This window comes from Denticeps clupeoides, chromosome 4 (assembly GCF_900700375.1).
Source record: "Denticeps clupeoides chromosome 4, fDenClu1.1, whole genome shotgun sequence".
NCBI lineage: Eukaryota > Metazoa > Chordata > Actinopteri > Clupeiformes > Denticipitidae > Denticeps > Denticeps clupeoides.
In genome coordinates, this window is record NC_041710.1 from 26,400,416 (window position 1) to 26,419,355 (window position 18,940).

An 18,940-nucleotide genomic window follows, 5' to 3' on the forward strand; every position below is an offset into this window, starting at 1 on the left:
CACAGCAGTAGGGAGGTGGGGCAGGGACAGTGGCAGGCACGGGAGGATGCACATGCTGGTGTTCTGGGGACAGCTCGTGTGCGTCCTGTAGCGTCCTAGACGAGACGGGGGGACTGGAACAGTGAAGCTGATTCGGAGACTTTATGCCAGCTGCAGAGGAGTCTGCAGCCGGGGATTTGCTGCAGCAGCCTTTCAGAGAGAACCTGGTGAGTCAGTGCATGGCTTCGTCATTACAAATGGCACTAGTGCATTCTCAAACAAGGAGCCCTATGTGCCTTTCTAAAAAGGATTGAACTATTTAGTCATTACGTTGACTTGTTCTCTATCAGTTAATGTTTAATTCTGTTGTAGATGTAAAAAAAAAAATCATTAGCAGCATCCCTACAGCATTACCCCCCCAGTCTGCTGAGTCATTGTCTGTAATAAATTAAAAATAACGATTGCTGTTGAGCTTGGTGTAATGGTGTGAGCAGTACGAAGAACAGATGTCAACTACGACCTTGACCCTGAACACTGACATGGCTGGTCCTGTCATTAGAAGGGCTTCATTGGAGTTTAATGGTGCATGAAAGATGCTCCGGCCTTATATTCAAATGATGCCCATATTTTATTATCTAGTGGCATTTATATTCACTTGGTCTGGTGAGAAATGTTGTGGGTCACTGTACCACAGTTAGGTCTGGAATTTCATAAAACGTGACAGGAATGAAATATAGAGAATAGTTAAAAATAATAAAAATTGCGTCAGTTTACTGATGTTGCACAAGAACTAACCTCTGGACTGGAGCCTAATGGTCATTTCCGGAGTAAAAGCAAAATGAAATTAAGTGCTCTCAGGATGCTGCCTCTTGGAAGTGCTGTTAGGCAGCTTTATTGGTGTGCAATAGCAATGAACGAATGAAAGAGAGCGGCCTATAGAAGTTGAGGGGGCATCTGCGGAAATGATGGCATCAACACCGTTCACCAACCACTATGTTTGGGACTTTGACAGGACTTTGTGTAACATTTTTGTGTAACTTTGTGTAACAAATTCCAGATCCGACCATCTGAGCTGCCGCATTATGACCAAAGCACGCTTTATACGTATCACCATTTCTAACCACTGCAGGGCCATAGACAGGAGAGCAGAACATGTATTAACATTAAATAATCTCACAAAGTGAAATTTTCATGTCAAGGGACCTTTTAAGGTTGTACCTGAAGTGCATTTCCTCCTTTCACCAACAGAGGATGTCCATGATTCAGAAATGGTCACGGCAGTGAAGTGGATAAACTGAACTCAGGTCAAGCTGGCCTTCTGTGTCTTCTGATAGTGGAAACACCGCCCAGTTCACATTATTTAAAAGCACGGTCACTCATGTGTTCTGTCACATTTATGGCCTTCACAAGCTGGAGGTAGTGTCTTCTCATAGGATACATGCGTGCCAGGAATGAAGGGCATCCTTGATCCTGTTTTGTTATTGGCTGGTATGAGCGTCGGGCCAGTCTTCCTCACATTGTCACTTCTATTTGAGCTTTTTTCAGAATAATAAAATCTCAGGTCTCTGCACAAAGATGATTTCAACTATGCTTGTACATGTGTGTGTGCAGAATAACTGTATACGGTTGCATGTACCGTGCACTCATATATAGGGTTCTTCATCCATAACGAAAGTAAAACACTGAAAGCCATAGATCACTTATTGCACTTCCTGTTTTTCACAGAACCTCAGCTGTTCAAGTCTGGCTAGACATTTTTGCGCAGAAATAACTGGAAAGATCACACAGGCCAGGTGATATTTGGGGAACAGGGACAGAAGTTAATATTTGACTTATTTTTTCAACATAGGCCTCTTCAAACGCACCTAGTCTCTCCAGTGCCGTGATGGCATTTTCAGGTTGATGGTTCGTGTAGTAGTTTTGGGACTTTGCTGCAAGGGCCTGCTATTAAAGCTCAGCGTCGCAGTGGATGATGGGACAGGCAGCTGGTGGCTGGAGGTTCTGGAACAGAGCACAGTCCCGATAAGCCGCTTCTTCAGCAGGCCTGAAGGACACGCTCATGGCCTGGTGTCATCTTGGTTATTTTTTTTTTCTTCTTTGTTTTTCTTCCTTTATGCCCTTCGCTGTTTGTGTAAAGGTTTCGTGGAAGGAAAGTGATTAGCGTGACGCCAGCACGAGGTCAAGCGAGTAGATCCCCGCCTCCAGCGCCACTTCGCTCTCTGATTGGTCGCTCCTCCCCGGACGCCGCCGGAGCCCCGCCCCTCCCGGCGTACGAATTGACGTCTGCGTCAGATACAGCGCGCGCTGTCGGCGACGGGCGCGAGCGACTGATGTGGCTTTTTTTTGTCTTGTTTGTCACTCGCTCGCTTTTATAGTCTTCGCTAGTAAACGCTGAGACGGGACACGGGCGAAAGCGACCATGGAGCTCACGTGAGTGGCGCTGTGTTGTTTTGTCGTGGCATCTTTCGCGATCCTGTCGCGGGTGACGGATGCCTGTCGGTCCGGTGTCATGTGTCCCCGAGGGACAGCAGGACTGTCTCGAGGGAAAACACGGTGGCGCGACGTCAACGCAACAAGTGTGTTTAACACTGTACAAACTGTCCTCTGTTGTTGCCTTTTCGTCTCCCATCGTTCGAAAATGTCACTTTTTGGACAGAAGTTGCTTTCCGAAGTAAATCCCCACACGCCGGGACGAGAACATTGTTCTTCTGGGACAGGAGGTTATCTATGCTGGCAGACGGGAGCTGGGTAGGCCGCCCCTGATGATGATGATGATGATGATGATGGTGTGTGTCTGTTATCCGGGGTCATGCTCACAGTAACATAGACAGTGGCGATGGCCAGAGTGTCTCGAATTTTACCGATTCGAGAATTACATTAAGGGGGCGGGGGTTGCCACGCTGAATAAGAAAGCGCTTCAATTTAGACTCAATTCCTTTATTTGAATAGTGTACAAATGCTGATGTGGGTATTCAAATGTTTTTTGGCCGCCGCCCTGTACCTGATCTCTCACCAGGTCTTCTTCACCACAGTCTTCTTCTTAATTTGCATGTAGAGAGGAAGTCAGCCAGACGGTATTTTAAGCATCTTTCAAGTACGCTTGTGCAAAAGCTGGTTGATTCTGTAACTCTAAAAGGGACGTGTTGTGGTGTGTTCGAGGGAAGGCCTGTACTTGGTTGGGGTGTTTTGTCGCTGTAACTGGTGACTGACTCCCCGGTCCCATTTGTGATTGTTAGTTTAGGCCTGTGGCAGTCAGGCAGGATGGGATTTATTAGTGCCACTTTTTAGTGTCGTTTTTTTTTTGTGGGATGCAGCGGCCAGGACAAATGACGACTCGTTTATTTGTCTCAAGTGTCTTTTTTTTTTTTTTTTTTTTTTTTTTTTGATGGCAGGTTCGTCACGCAAGGTCTGCGTGGGTTTGGGGATGTTGTGAGGCATTCCTGGGTCTTCATTGCATTGCTGTGGGGGTTGTGGGAGTGTGGGGGAGGATGCATCGGCTGCGCATTATGCTCCCTTAATCCCCAATCATCTGAAAATACAGATTCATCCCAATCGTCTGTTTGTGACTGAATGCTAGGAAACCATGGAAAAAGATGCATGTTGCAATTATTTGAACATGGAAATTTTTCCCGTTATTTCCCACTTTGCCAATGGAAGATAATTGATGGTGGTAATGACATTGATAATGGGGCCAAACGCTACTTTTTTTTTTTTTTTTTTTTTGCTTTCCCAGCCACATCCATGCAGGCTGTATCTGTGGACACAAAAGCACTTTCCCTGGATAATTTTCTGTATGGCTTTGTATAAGTGAGGTGTATTATAGTGTGAGGTAATTACATTTAATTGCACCCTTCTCTTTTTCCAGCCCATCTAAATGCATAGTGTTTTACACAGACAGGTTTGCCACATTGAGATTTTTGTTCAAGCCCCATTCACAATTGTGGTGTGATGTCTGGTTAGGAAATATAAGTAGAGATGTGCACAGTAAATCTCTAAATCTCACATGATGAATTCCTTACCTTCATCCTTACGGCAAATTCTCATCTTTAAACTGTTGATTTGTGTTATGTGAGCCTATAGTCAGTGTTGCGTTTTAAATGCCACACTCCCATAATGCCCTAGTTTTAATTAAGAGTGTGAATCTGTGTAGATATGTGTTTAGATTAAGTAGAGGACTGATCACAGACGCCCTGATTATTTCAGACCAAACCAGAGATTCCATTATACTTGTTCCACAGACGTCTGGAAACTGTATAAACACTCTTTTTTTTTTATATTTTAGCAAGCGTGTTATAACGTGTGATTTTCTCTCTGAGTTTCTTGCCGTCATCGCAGCTGGTGTTTGTTTTCTGTGTTTGCGTGGTTGCTTTTTGCCAAGGCTTGTGCTGAGCGAAATAGCTGACCTCAGTGGTCTGGAAAGCACTGTGGCGTTGGAGAGTTAACCTTGCAAAGCCAGCGCTGGGCTGCAGCATCATCCTGTCCACGGGAGAGCAGAGCTGCGCTCTCATACCAGGGGTATCAGACCAAAAGGGTACGTGGGATTTCATCATTGATATTCAATATTAATCATGTATCCCATATTACCATAACTTTTTGGGTTTGCAAAACTTTATTGTGTTCTGTATTGAGTCTGCAGAACCAACAGAAACAGAATTCCATTCCAGAATGACCTGCAGTGCTCAGTGACATCTGCAAGCATTTGCTTCGCTGTTATCATTTCTCCAAACCCTCGGAATGTCTGTCTGTTGAGAACGAATCCCAAGCTCATCCAGTGATCTGGTGAAAGCCCACAGGGTGATAACACAGATGTGGGCCAGAGAGCAGACAATTCGACTAAATGAATTCTCCCCTGTAGCCGGGCAGCTTAGTCCCCCCCGTTCCTCTCTGGAACACTCCAGATGCCCATGTCCTGGTGTTCTGCCTGACTGGCTGAGAAATGATGTAATCCCCAAATTCCGTGTCCAGAAACTGATTCCAGCAAACGTCTGGCTACAACCTCCAAATGTTGACTTTTACTCTAATTTCTTGTTAATATTTTATTATTAGAATATAATATTCACTGAATATGCTATCAGCTATAGGATTGTCTGTGACCAGGGCCAAACCCTGCTCAGTAGTGATTAAAACACACTGTCTGTGTAAATACTTCACCACATTTTATCACTGCTGATTTGTGAATGAATGGATTCCCATTCAAGTGACTGGAAGTCAAAACAATGGCACCAAGGCGGAGATAGGCAGCACCAAGGCCACATTCATCTCTGACATTGGCCATTCTTGCACCCTCTACATCCCTGGGATAGAAATTTCCCAAACTCTGACTTTAAAGACAGATTAACATATTGCATTTGCAAGTCAGGGGCACTATGACCTTGACATATAACAATAACCAAACATTTCCCACTCTTTGATTGAGGGCTTTGTGTGGCATGGAGTAAATGTGCCATCATCTACTTCCAGGGAAGTCATGTAGTCAGTGACCTACTTTATTTTGGCTTCGGAGCCCATAAATAGCATGTGGTTTGACTGCTTCAGCTGTACAACTGCTGTACAAAGCACTTCAAGCATTACTAGTTTACTCCACAGGGTAGTGCTGTCCGGGCGCATGTCATGGCTGCCCACTGTTCACCAAGGATGATGGTTAAATGCAGAGGACACATTTCGTTGTGTCACCGTGTGCTGTGCTGCAGTGTGATCACTTAACTTTCAATATTGTACAACAGTAATAGGTTAAGTAATACAAAAGACTGAAATATGCCTATGTAGAGAATATGTTCTCTATTTTTTTTCAAACCACTGTTTTTGTTGAATCGCTTTTCCTCATCATTTGGATTCTGTTAGTACTGGGCAGCTTGCATTCATATCTGCTATCGTCCTGATGTGAAGAATATACATGAAACCCATGTCGCATTATTGTGAAATTTAAATTCCATGTCAAGGTCTGGCTCAATGATTTATTTATTTATTTATATCGGTCTTAGTTGTCCCCTAATACAGTATATGAAGTATATTTTTGAAATTTGGCCTTGGTGCAGAATTATAGCCACTTTGAGCCAGTCACACAATGAAATTGCCCCAGGATGCGCCGTTTCGGTGTCTGTACCTTTAAATGCAAATTTAAAGGATGAGAGAGGCGGGACAAATACGAGAGTGGCCTATAGAAGTGAGGGGGCATTCATGGAAATTAAGTCATCAGCATGTGTCATCGTGTCAGCTTTTAATGCAATTACGGTGGGTGGAGCCACTTTTTTAGGGGAGGGGTGGGAAATTCTCTGGGTGGACAAAGCATGAGAAACGGGAGGTAAATTTTCCCCCTCTGACGACATTAGGGGAGAAATTCCAGATCCTAGTGTCTAAATAATTGTGAGATTAAATAATCTCACAAAATGAAAGGTACGAAACGATATCTATGGAAGCAGGTTTGTTGATAATATGAATATTATTTATAAAATGAACAATAATCTTAGAGACTTCTTGTTTACAACTATGTAGTGGCACTACAATTTAAATAAACTATGTAAAGTAATCTAAAATTGTTGTAAAACTGACAAATATAATATACAGAATACTGGGTATTCTGTATATTATGAAACGAACCTGTAATGTGGTTATATGTAATATAACACTGTTCATTATTCTATGTTAATCATACAGGTTTCATGAATACATGGTTTATAGATCAAATCGAAGTTGTTACATGTTACTGCTGTTAATTAATGACAAATGCAATTTGCCTCAGACAAAGCTGCACAGAGTAATTCATTATACCTAATTAGCAGTCGGCAGACCAATCTGCTCCACACTGAACACACACCCTCTCAAAGCAAAAGTGGGACAGAGACAGACACCTGACAGCAATTTCCCCTGCATTAATGGGACTTTTAAAATTCTCATTTAAACTGGCAGCTCACTATATAGTTGTCTTCTGCTGTACAGGGATGCTTACCGTTCATTACTATTGCTGATACTTCCAGATAACACTGTTTCATGTACCGCAGTAAAAAATGTGTCCTGAGTTGATCGCAACATAAAGAAATTATTAACCATTGGGCCAAGTATAGAGAAATATTTTCATTTCATGAATCATGAAATGATTTTTTTTTTTTAAATGGTTTTCCCTGCACTGAAAGAGTGGCGTATGTTTGCTGAAGATGCTGAGACCACACCCCAAATTTCCATTGTTAATTATGTCAACGAACCACTATTGCATGTGTATTGAACCGGCACAGCTGGACATTTGAGGACATGAGGTTATTCACCATCTAGACAACCAACCTCACTCCTCTCAGTCAGTCAAGATAGCAACATGCATCACTGGCCAGCATAACCCAGCCAAATTATTACCTGTCAATCCAAGCTGTTTCTGATCAAAGTGTTGACAATGATAGCTGCACCTCTTCTTGTCCTCATCCCTGGGACATATGAACGAGGACACCAAGCTGTTTTGTAAATCGTGGCATCCAGGGAAGATACACTTCAACGTATAGGTAGCTAGAAACCATCCAATATAAGAGAAGGTGTAGTAAGGCTAATGTGATCACATATTTAAAGCACTAAAGTGTTAAAGGTCTCCTATTCTGAAAATGTGACTTTGTGAGATTATTTAACATGAATACGAGTTCCCCTGGCCTGTCTTTGGTCCTGCAGTGGCTAGAAATGAGAGCTTTGGCCATTCTGCTTTAGCATTCAGAGAGCAGCAGCTCAAACGGTCGAATCTGGAATTTGAAATAAGGGGAAAATGCTTTGTCCGCCCAGAGAATTTCCCACCCCTTCCCTAAAAAACTCCACCAACCATCATGGCATTGCAGTTGTTCCGTGATTGGATGTAAGAATGAGCACAATTTTTTTTTTTGTTCTGTTTTTTTTTCTGGAAAAATGCAAAGCCATACAGAAAAAAATGAGTATTTGTGCCAAACATTGTGGTTGGTGAATGGTGTTGATGACGTCATTTCCGTGAATGCCCACTCATCTGAGACTTCAGATATAGTATTAGAAGACCACTAAGACCGATATAAAAGCAAAAAAAAAAATTATAATAATTGGGACCATTAAGAGTGGTATTAGAGGTGACTCCATGGGAGCCATGATTTTAAATCCACCCAAAAATGAACACTGGCCACTGGTTGTTTTGAGTGGGTGTGTGTGTTACTTTCTCTTGTCTTGTATGATTCAGCAGGATGGTGAATGTCCCCCCCGTCCCTGCCCCCCTCTCTCTGTTCTGCATCACAGCCCTGTCTAACCCCGTTCCCTCTCATCCCACTGGCTCTCTCTCCGAGCCAATCGAGCTGCTGCCCACCCCCCTCGCCCCTCTTACAGTCTTCTGCTAGCAAGGCTCACAGCTGCTTTGCATCTCTGTCCCAGAATGCAACACGGGCGTGCTGTAACACCGAGAGAGTAACACCAAGAGATGGGCAGAGGCGGCAAGAGAGGAAAGGAGCTGGATGGAGGGAGAGCGGGTGCTTAGAAGAGGAAAACAGAAGCGGGAGGATTGTGATCGCGACTCTCTTACTCTGCAGTTATTCCCGTTTATCTTCCAGCCAAACGCAGATACACTCGTAGCGAGGCAGCACTTGGTGTCGAAATGTGGGATTCCGTTTTCCACGGATGACAAGGAGCTGGTAGGGCTATGCTGAATGAATGACGTCCTGTTGTCGTCACCTTGTGTCATTGTGAGCTGTTTTTCCAGGCTTTTCCAAGCTTTTTTTCTTACTGAAATAAAAACTATTCTGTTGTTTCTTTGCTGAATGGTTTGCTGTGATTATGTGGCGAGAACGAATTAACCCAACAGTTGTTTTGCATTTGATTTAGTTCTGTGGCCACCAGTGTGGTGGAAGATCGTTTTTATCCCGTCTTACGTAAAACATTACGTAATGGAGCTGGTCAGAGTGAATGAAGGAGACATATGATGGTTGCAGAGTTCACATATTCCTTTTCAGCGTCCACTTATGCAACAGGCTTTCATGCATAATATTGATTATTTCGGCCGGCAAGAGAATGGAATTTACCCAACAATCTGTATTTTGTGGGTATGTGTGTGTGAGCATCGGCGTTAGGGTGTGCTGCAGTGCTACCGGAAACGAAAGGGAATTAAAGTGAGACTATGAAGTCATGTAAAGGTTGATAAAACTTACCTTCTGTAAATAATAAAAGAGAAGGATTTTGGGCAAACACATTGGACCTAAAATGCCAGATTTCACGGCAACGTTGCACGCAGATAGTGCGGTTTAGTTTGATGTCCGATTGGCTGTACTGACTGTATGTGTATAAATGTAAACATTTAGATTGCATTTAAAAATGATATTTACCCACATGGAGGTTTAGATGAAAAGCCAGAAGGCCTCGTCAATAAGGGGACAAAATTGCAAGGTTGCACAAAATTCATGGGTTTTGGTTGATTTTTCCATGTTTCCCATGGTGACATTCCCTGAGTCATGCACATTAGCCAAATTAGCAATGGTCCTTGATGGATGTGTGTGTGTGTGTGTGTGTGTGTGATGGTCTGGCAACCTGTCCAGTTTATTTGTGCATTGCTCAACCAAGACTCTAAAAGACTAAAGGGCTGGACTACAAGACCTTAAATGTTCCATGCCTATAAAGGGGTGGGGAGGGATGATAAATCCTCAGGCCGTGTGTGCATTGCCATGGCAACACTGTCAGATCTGTTGAGACACTGAGCATTTCGCGAGCCCGGACACAATGGCCTTGGGGCTGTTCATCTTCTTTGCAGTGACCTAAGCAGGCACTCTGACACACTTTTAACTGGCCGGCTGTGGTGCATCAGATGCCAGATGTCCTTCCTTGTACCCTGGCGAGAGCTGGGAAAAAACATGTAGAAGCCTGAACATACTGTGCTACTCTTAAAACAAGCCTGTTGTCTTTTTTTCCTACAAAAAGCACCCCTGAAAAATCCCTGCTGTAGAAGAGTGAGTGCAGACCATGGACACCAGTGGACTCGCACATTTGCAACAAGAACCATTTTACATGTGCGTTTCAGAAATGTACAGACCGGGTGCTAGAACTGCTTTCTTTTCTCATGTGTGCACTGCGACGTGGACTCAGGGTAGTTCTAATGCGGACTGTTTTGTCACTGCCATCTGCAGGATGGCACGGTTATGGCCATCGGGGTTTTGTTAACGCGGAATGCTGTGTTACTGCGAGCCAGAAATGAAATTGGTGGCGCTGACCTGGCTCTTTCCCCCGGGCCATTAGAGTTAGGAAACATAACCTGTGTGCGCAGGTAAAAACATGGCACCTTCTGCATTATTTACACCACAAAGGTTACATCGCGGTGTAAAATCAATTTGCACTTAAATTTCAGTCTGGAGCTTTTGAAGTGTTCCTCCCAAATGTCACGGCTGTCCTGTGCGGGACGCGATACTGTTTAAAAGCGCCTCTGAATAATTGAATGATTTCTGTACCTGCTGAGAATAGACTGCCGCGTTGTTCCTTCCCAGAAGCCCCAGGGTGGAAGCAGAAGGCCTGACAGTTTGCGGAACTGAGCTGAGCAGACATTGCGTGTGATGCTTGTTGTCAGCACTCCTGTCCTCGGCTCAGTAGTGCTCTCCTTTCTCTCTTCACCTTACTTACTGATGGAATGTCAGTCAGGGGACATTCCTCAGGTTCTTTAGCAGACACTCTAATAGCTGTGGCCCCCGGTGTCTATTGGTTAAAAGGGCAACCCCGGAGCGGAATGTACTCTCAAAAAAGGATTTGTTGGGTTGACTTAATTCAATTATGACACCTATTTCAACACGTTTGAATTATTTGCAGCTAAGGCAGGCAAATAGGACCCTTCTGTTTTTTGAGTGTAGAAATGAATGTGAGGAGGATCCTTTAAGCAGAGTTGGGTTTCGGAGGAGTGCTACACCGCAATGCAGCAAAGACATTTCCCAAGGCAGCCATGCCGTTCAACCCTGCTCCTGTCAACTCTCTGGGGTTATGCAACAAAGACGACTGTGTGGCGCTATGCAAAATCCCTCTGCAACAATATGAAGGATCCACTAAGGCCATGGCCCCGTGCCGTCGGTGCATTCCTTGGGACCAGACGTAGTCAAATGTGCAAAAGTTCGCTCTCCTGCACGATAGTAACACTTCATCGGCGTTACTATTGTCCCAACGTGGGCAGATGTTGCCTGGATTCAATAGAGCACAGCTTTTCAGTGACATAAGCTTAGCACTCTCATCCAAATGATGACGACTCTTCTAAAGCATGTCCAGCTGTGGCCAGGTAGAGGAGGACAGGTCTTCTCTGCATCCAGATGGCTGGCCCAAGTGCTTGCAGCCATTTTTTTCTTTCTGGGTTACTTATTTTCTGCTGCCCCAGGGGCTCGGATCGCTGCAGATCATGGAGAGTGGCCTCCGCCACCCTCAGCCCCGCCCTCATCTCTGCTCTGGCCACGACTGTTCGTTTGTGTTCTGGCTTCTGTCACCCAGAGAGTGTCTGTGCCATGTCCTCATTGCATCGTATAACTTGTGCAGTTCTGCGATGTTGCCATGTTGTTACTATCGCGCGGGACGTATTTGTTACTCTGCTGTTCGCTGTTGCAGGGTACGGTGTGAGAGATCGCGGGACCTCTCTGTCAGAGCTTTAGGATGGCCACTGAAGCCTCTACCATCCCCAGCCCTGTTGTGCGTCAGATTGACAAGCAGTTCCTGATCTGCAGCATATGCCTGGATCGCTACGACAGCCCCAAAGTCCTGCCCTGCCTGCACACCTTCTGTGAAAGGTATCCCATATGCGCAGTAATGATAATTATCTCAACATGAACTCTGTTACACGTCAAGTTCATGTTTTATAAATGTTAATTGCATTGTTTTGTAGATTCTTAGATCTGACTTGCAGTCTTGCTCACATTGATGTAACAGCACGACTACGGGAGGTGGGACTTCGTGTTAATGCATTTTGGGAAATTTAGCACCCCGTCCTAGCAATTTATTCTTCCTACAGTCTTTAAACGTCTTCACAAAACCAATCCCTTGAGAGCTCTCTCTATCGCTCTCTCGTTCCATGTTCTCCAGCTGTCTGCAGAACTACATACCGGCGCACAGCCTGACTCTGTCGTGCCCAGTGTGTCGGCAGACGTCCATTCTGCCAGAGAAGGGCGTGTCGGCCCTGCAAAACAACTTCTTCATCACCAACCTGATGGACGTCCTGCAGCGCAGCCCTGAGAGCAGCAGCGATGAGAGCAACATTGGCGACAGTATCAACGCTGTGGCAACAGGGCAGCCCCTCTCATGCCCCAACCATGCCGGCAATGTAAGATCCAGCAAGAAGATTTTTGCGATTGAAGCGTATGCAGAGTAATGTAGAAATATTATGTCTTTCTGTCAAACCATTCCTGTGGGCATATTAACAGTTTTCCTCACCAGCTCTCATACACTTACCACTTATGCACAAATAAAAATATACAACCGATGCCATGCTGTACCACCACTATTCCAGTAGAGAGAAGTAGTGAATTAAAAAAAAACAAACCATCTCTTCAGGTGATGGAGTTCTACTGTCCACCATGTGAGACGGCAATGTGTGAGGAGTGTACGAGTGGGGAGCATGGAGAGCACCCCACTGTCCCACTTAAGGACGTGCTAGAACAGCACAAGGCCTCACTACAAGACCAGCTGGATGCTGTGAAGAGCAGGTAATAAAATTATATTTATTTCCATCCAGTGTGTTTTGTGGGGAACAGGGTAATCCTGCTACTTGTCTAAGTACCAGCTGATTTTTCTTTTTGCTAATAAACCATATCCTCATAAGTGGATGGTTTAGTTACTAATTTAAGAGTTAACCCTACCCAAAATTATTTTATGACCTCTGCTTGGTTTACAGTAATGGAGATGGTCTTTTTCCAGGTGAATCTGCAGAAGTTTATCCAAAATTATAACTTCAATTTTTAACAGTCAGCTTTTGAATGTTTGCCTTTTTCATGATTCCCTCAAAGGCTTCCAGAAATCGACTCCGCCCTGCAGGTCCTGTCTGACATCCTGCAGCAGCTGACCAATCAGAAGAGCTCTATTGAGGAGGACATCCACACTACATTTGATGAGCTGCAGAAGACCCTGAACGTGCGCAAGAGTGTGCTGCTTATGGAACTGGAGGTCAACTATGGAGTTAAACAGAAGGTGAGTTTTTCCCCTCAGCATTCTTGGTGCAAATATGACAAAAGAACTGTAGTCATGTAGCCTACAGTAAACATTACATCACACAACAGAGAAAAGAGAAATTATATTCTTTTTTTATCCAAAACATTGTAATTTTATTACTTTTCTCTTTATTTTGAGGTTGATTAGATATTAAGACTGTACTCTGTGGGTATGAAGTATTGCTTCAGTTGTATTTTTGTCCTTTTTGTCTTGTTGAACTCATACAGTGCTGTGGTTTTTGTTGTGGGATGCTCTAAAAAAATATTTCTGCGCATTGTAAATGCATTTTATTTGACTTTTGTAATAAATTATTTGGTAAATCGCCTGAGCACAATCAGGTCCACCAGAGTTGTGGTCTTTTAAATTCACCCTTGCGGTAGAGCCTCATCAGCCATCTTGGTTCTCTCTGTGTCTGGCTTAGCTGATGCGATAAGTGGTCAAATAAATGCTGAATGGGTGAGCAGATGTCAGCATGATGTAACATCCCACCCGGCCAGTGTCCCAGTGTGGAGATTTGGCAGCCATCGTGCGGTCACGTGACACTGAATCATAAGGGGGAGGGCGTGTCTTACAGCCAGTGCTCTGAGGCTGTCGGCTCCTTTTATCTGTAGGTTGAGTGTTCGGAGGAAAGCAGCACTGCGCTGTGTGTTTGTGTGCAATTACGCAATGCAGTAATAAGGGCCAAGCTAGCCAGGCTCATGTAGCTCAATGGCGTCTGTGGGAGAGGACGAAGACAAACAGGTTGAGGTGAGTGTGCCGTGGTATTCCACAGACCGTCACTGGTTGGACGAAAGTTTTAACTCAGCTGCTAAGATCTCACATATATTTACAAATGAAAAGCACATGGAGTGTAAAAAGATCCATTTTTGGCATTTTGCTGTTGGAGAGAGCTGGAGCATTCCTGGCCAGTGGGAGCAGGGTTCTTAGGGAAATGTTATGTATCATGTTACTGTGACAGCGGTGGCCAAAGTCCAGATCTCTTAGGCTTATTGTTGAGGACAATTTGTAATTGTGACTATATCTGTTAGCACAGCGCTTCGTGTTGTGTTTGTACATCTGTGGGTTTTAAACAGACCCTCAAGGGACATGCCTGGTTCCTGGATATAATCTGGAGGTACTTTCATTACGTTTATGACCATTTATAACAAAATCAGTATATGAAACATTGCTGACAAGAAGTGCCCACAATTTCCTGAAAGTGAGCTGTGTGACTGCAGCTGCTGGCAGATACATGTGTTCTAGGTCATTGTGCAGATTTGCTTATGAAAGTGAAGTGATTGTCATTGAGCTACACTGCAGCACAGCACACGGTGACACAACTAAATGTGTCCTCTGCTTTTAACCGTCACCCTTGGTGAGCAGTGGGCAGCCATGACAGGCGCCCGGGGAGCAGTGTGTGTGACAAATGGCGTGCTTTGCTCAGTGGCACGTTGGCGGATCACTGCCCACTATTAATGCCCCGTATTTTGTTATGGTTATCAGATATTGGTGAAGACTGCTAGTTCAAATAAGCTGTGGTTCTTTCTTTGGGTCTAAGGTAAAGCTGTGTGTGTTCCAGGTGCTGCAGGCTCAGCTGGATGCGCTCCTGGCAGGTCGGGAGGGCATCAGCAGCAGCTGCAGATTTACGGAGCAGGCCCTGAGCCACGGCTCGGAGGCGGAGGTGCTTCTTGTTAAGAAACAGATGAGTGACCGCCTCACTGAGCTGGCCAATCAGGAGCTGCCACTCAGCCCGGAAGAAAACAGCCAGCTTGACTTTGTGGTGGAGACGGAGGGTCTGAAGAAATCCATCCACAACCTTGGTGCCATTGTCACCACCAATGCCGTCGCTGTGGAAACGGTTGCCACGGGCGAGGGACTACGCCAGTGTGTTGCCGGTCGGCCCACCTCCATCACGGTGACTACCAAAGACAAGGACAGTGAACTGTGTCGGACAGGGAACGCCTGCCTGACCACTTGTCTGGTGTCGATGGATGGTAGCCCTGTTAACAACGGCGAGGTGGTTGACCACAAGAACGGCACCTACGAGTTCCTCTACACGGCACCTTGTGAGGGCCGTTTCACGCTTTCACTGCTGCTTTACGACCAGCACATTAAGGGCAGCCCCTTCACCATCCGTGCCACCAAGCCCTCTGAACTGTCATCCAATGCAGATGGCACCAAGAAGCGTCTGAAGTCTCCAGGCAGTGGGCATGTGAAGCAGCGTGCCATCAAACGCCCTGCCAGCATGTACAGCTCGGGCAAAAGGAAGGAGAACCCCATTGAAGATGACCTCATGTTTCGCATTGGTAGTGATTTTTATCATTTGTATACTCACACTGGATATATCCCAACCTTAACATATAAATCCAGGCCTTGTTTCCTGTTCTCCCGGGTAGTTATTGGGATTGGTCACATGTAGAGGACCGCTGGAAAATCAGCAGTACCTGGACCTAGACAGCCAAGAGTCTGAGAGCCCTGATAAATATTTTGTTTGAAATCTAAGCTTAAATCTAAAAGGTCTCTGAACAATTTTTTTTATCTTATTTCATCCCAGGTACAAAGGGAAGAAACAAAGGTGAGTTCACCAATCTGCAGGGAGTGGCAGCATCTTCTCTTGGCAAAGTTTTAATAGCAGATAGCAACAACCAGTGCGTTCAGGTACGCATATTAATTCAGTCATCACAAACTCAGTCTGTAATTTACCAGTGTCGGTTTAATAATGTTGAATAATGTTTTTTAGATTTTTTCTAATGACGGGCAGTTTAAAAGCCGCTTTGGGGTACGGGGACGGTCACCAGGGCAACTGCAGCGACCCACTGGCGTGGCTGTCCATCCTAACGGTGACATCATCATTGCAGACTATGACAACAAATGGGTCAGCATTTTCTCCAGCGATGGCAAATTTAAAGTAGGTACATTTAGGGAAGTGTCATGTCTTTATAATGTCTTAAATGTTTTAAATCAGAGAAGCAAGTGTAAGAATCTTTTGTATTCTCCAGGTGAAAATTGGCTCAGGGAAGCTGATGGGACCAAAAGGTGTCTCGGTCGACCGGAATGGCCACATCATCGTTGTGGACAATAAGGCCTGCTGCGTCTTCATCTTTCAGACAAATGGCAAGCTGGTCACCAAGTTTGGAAACCGTGGCAATGGAGACAAGCAGTTTGCTGGTATGATCTGTTTCATCTTCATATTGTTAGGACCCAATGAATCATGGTAGATAGAAAGTTTGACCTAATGGAACGTGTTCCTTTAAACAACTGAATGAACAACTCATTTGACCTTTTTCTAACAGGGCCCCATTTTGCTGCAGTAAATCAAAACAATGAAATAATCATTACAGATTTCCACAACCATTCCGTAAAGGTACGTAAGACCAATTAAATATATATTAAAATTGTTGCCTACAAAAATAGAATTAAGGCTGGTGTCTGCAGGTCTTTAGTCCAGAAGGGGAGTTTCGGCTGAAGTTTGGATCAAATGGTGAGGGGAACGGACAGTTCAACGCCCCTACGGGAGTGGCAGTAGACGTCAATGGCAATATCATAGTAGCTGACTGGGGCAACAGTCGAATTCAGGTGAGACATTCATTTAGCCATTTCCAGTAAAACCAGTTCACTGAATGGTTTTTCAGAATCACCTGTCTTCCCACTGAGATAATACATAATTTCTGAATGCAAATCTGAACAAATTTCATTGATAGAGGCTCTATAGCTGCATGAAGTGGTCCTTTTGCTGTTAACTGCACTGTTAATCTCATGCTGTCTATAAGCTCAGCACTTTATTATTTCCTGCTCACTTTTCTCTTTTACTCAGGTGTTTGATGGTAGCGGCTCCTTCCTCTCCTACATCAATACATCAGCCGACCCCCTGTATGGCCCTCAGGGCCTGGCCCTAACTTCTGATGGTCATGTTGTGGTGGCAGACTCTGGGAACCATTGTTTCAAAGTGTACCGGTACCTGCAGTGATCGAGTATAGTGACAGACCCACACACTCCACAGATCATGTGACCTTTTCTTGCACTCATCCATTTGGATGCCCACCTGTAGTGCCACTGTGCAGAATTATCACACCACACACAGGTACAATACCACTGTCCTCAATCGTACTGTGACCTTTGCCTTTTCACCTGAGTGACAAAGAACAGTGGCTAAAATAGGATGAAATATAGATATATAGCTGGAAAATGTGAGGGTTTAAAAAAAAAAATCCATTACAACACTGAAAATATGACATTCAATCCAGTGTTGAATGCTGAGGTGCTCAATACTTCATTTGAACAAAACCAGGCCTTAGAGCAGGGAAGGACAACTCCAGTTTAATCTGAATGTAACAATCAAGGTAGGCGGACTGTTTTATTCCCATTACTATATTTGGGAGCTGAAACAACTCAACATAAATGGATTTGTTCGCTACTGAACAGGTCAAGCAAAGATCACCTCCTATACATTATGTCTACTGACACCATCTCAAGGCATTTATGCTAAAAGGCTTGTACACCACCCTTCAGCACTGGAGAGAGCATGGTTTTCTTGTCAGGAGATGCACTGGTCTGAATGTTGGAAATTCAGTTGGAATCTTCTGTTAATGTGGACCAAGGGTGTTTTTTTTTTTTTTTATTTACCATTATGTAGAGTACATGGCGCTGCATTGCGGGTAATGTGGAGTATGGATGTGTTGTTTTGGTTTCTGGAAACATGAGTGTTGAATGTCTTTGTGTGTGTGTGTGTGTGTGTGTGTGTGTGTGTGGGTGATCAGATGCAGCAAGGCAAAGGGAGCACTTACTGTACTTATGTTGTTGTATGATAAGGATTGTATCTAAATTTTATTTTCTAAATTCATGTAGCGTTTGTGTACCTTTTTGTTTCTGCCCGTAATTGTTCCAGATTAACACAACACATTGTAATCAGTGTATTTAGTAACACATTTTTTCTGTTTTAGGATGAGGGATAACCTCATATCATATTTTCTTTTCTTAAACAGATAACAGACATGAAATGAGAGCTGTTGCTTGTCTATTTTGTTTGTCTATCCGATTTAACACAATATGTCTGTACAGTTAAGTTTTCTATTTTATTGTTAACTTATTTCTTTCTTTTCTGATTGATATATGTGATGCCAAATAAAAAAGTGCCCATAGAGGACAAACATTGTAAGCATCTGCAATTCATGATGTCACCTGTTAACTGTTTACCTAGCAGCTACACATCCTTTTATCATACATTCCAGCTTGCCAATTGTTCTTACCACCACATACAGCACCCGGATACGGACTTCATTCCTCTGTGGGCATGAGTTCCCCCCTTGTTTTTGTTTGCTATGTGCATCTCGCTTACCTTGCAGAAGTAAGACCGAGCTGGATCAAACAGCTGTGTACAGCACATCAATAAAATACAGTTCCTTGAACACAAGTCTCTTCTTGTTGTATGTGTTGTGTCAACATGTATTATTTTGCAGTAGAACGCACCAAAGCTGGCCTGTCCAGTGTGCACGGTTGGGGGAAGGCCATTTGGCTATGGAGGAGCCACCTAATCTGCAGTGTCTCCAGATAGTGACACTGTTTCTTAGTTCTTGCACATCACACAAAGGCACAAGTAGATTCATCGCCGGTACCTGTGTCTACTACAAACAGCGAAACATAAAAAGAGGTTTCACCTGCCCTCTTCAGCCACCTTAATAAATCACCCATAGCAGGACGCTGGTCCTTAAAAAAGGCCTCACACTTAGCTGTACGCTTTTCTCTGTCCATGCTGCACTTGCCAAACCTCATTCTGAATGATGTTGAGTAGACAGACAGGTGGGCAATGGCCTATACAGGAAACCCCACATGCACTGAGTTTTGT

General features: G+C 44.3%; 1 protein-coding gene across 3 annotated transcripts; it reads left to right on the forward strand.

Annotated features, from left to right (window-relative positions):
- The first annotated feature begins 18 nt into the window (after positions 1 to 18).
- trim2a (tripartite motif containing 2a) lies at positions 19 to 18,508 on the forward strand. Of its 3 annotated transcripts, none has more exons than XM_028977229.1 (12): positions 19 to 206; positions 11,527 to 11,705; positions 11,998 to 12,235; positions 12,466 to 12,617; positions 12,918 to 13,098; positions 14,678 to 15,404; positions 15,653 to 15,756; positions 15,839 to 16,006; positions 16,098 to 16,266; positions 16,392 to 16,462; positions 16,534 to 16,674; positions 16,913 to 18,508. In XM_028977229.1, the coding sequence occupies exons 2-12, from the start codon at positions 11,572 to 11,574 to the stop codon at positions 17,063 to 17,065; spliced, it is 2,238 nt and encodes a 745-aa protein (XP_028833062.1). In that variant the 5' UTR covers positions 19 to 206; positions 11,527 to 11,571; the 3' UTR covers positions 17,066 to 18,508. The 3 variants fall into 3 exon arrangements, with proteins under 3 accessions (XP_028833062.1, XP_028833060.1, XP_028833061.1); XM_028977227.1 differs by lacking the exon at positions 19 to 206 and adding an exon at positions 2,277 to 2,409; XM_028977228.1 differs by lacking the exon at positions 19 to 206 and adding an exon at positions 8,312 to 8,597.
- Positions 18,509 to 18,940: the final 432 nt, after the last annotated feature.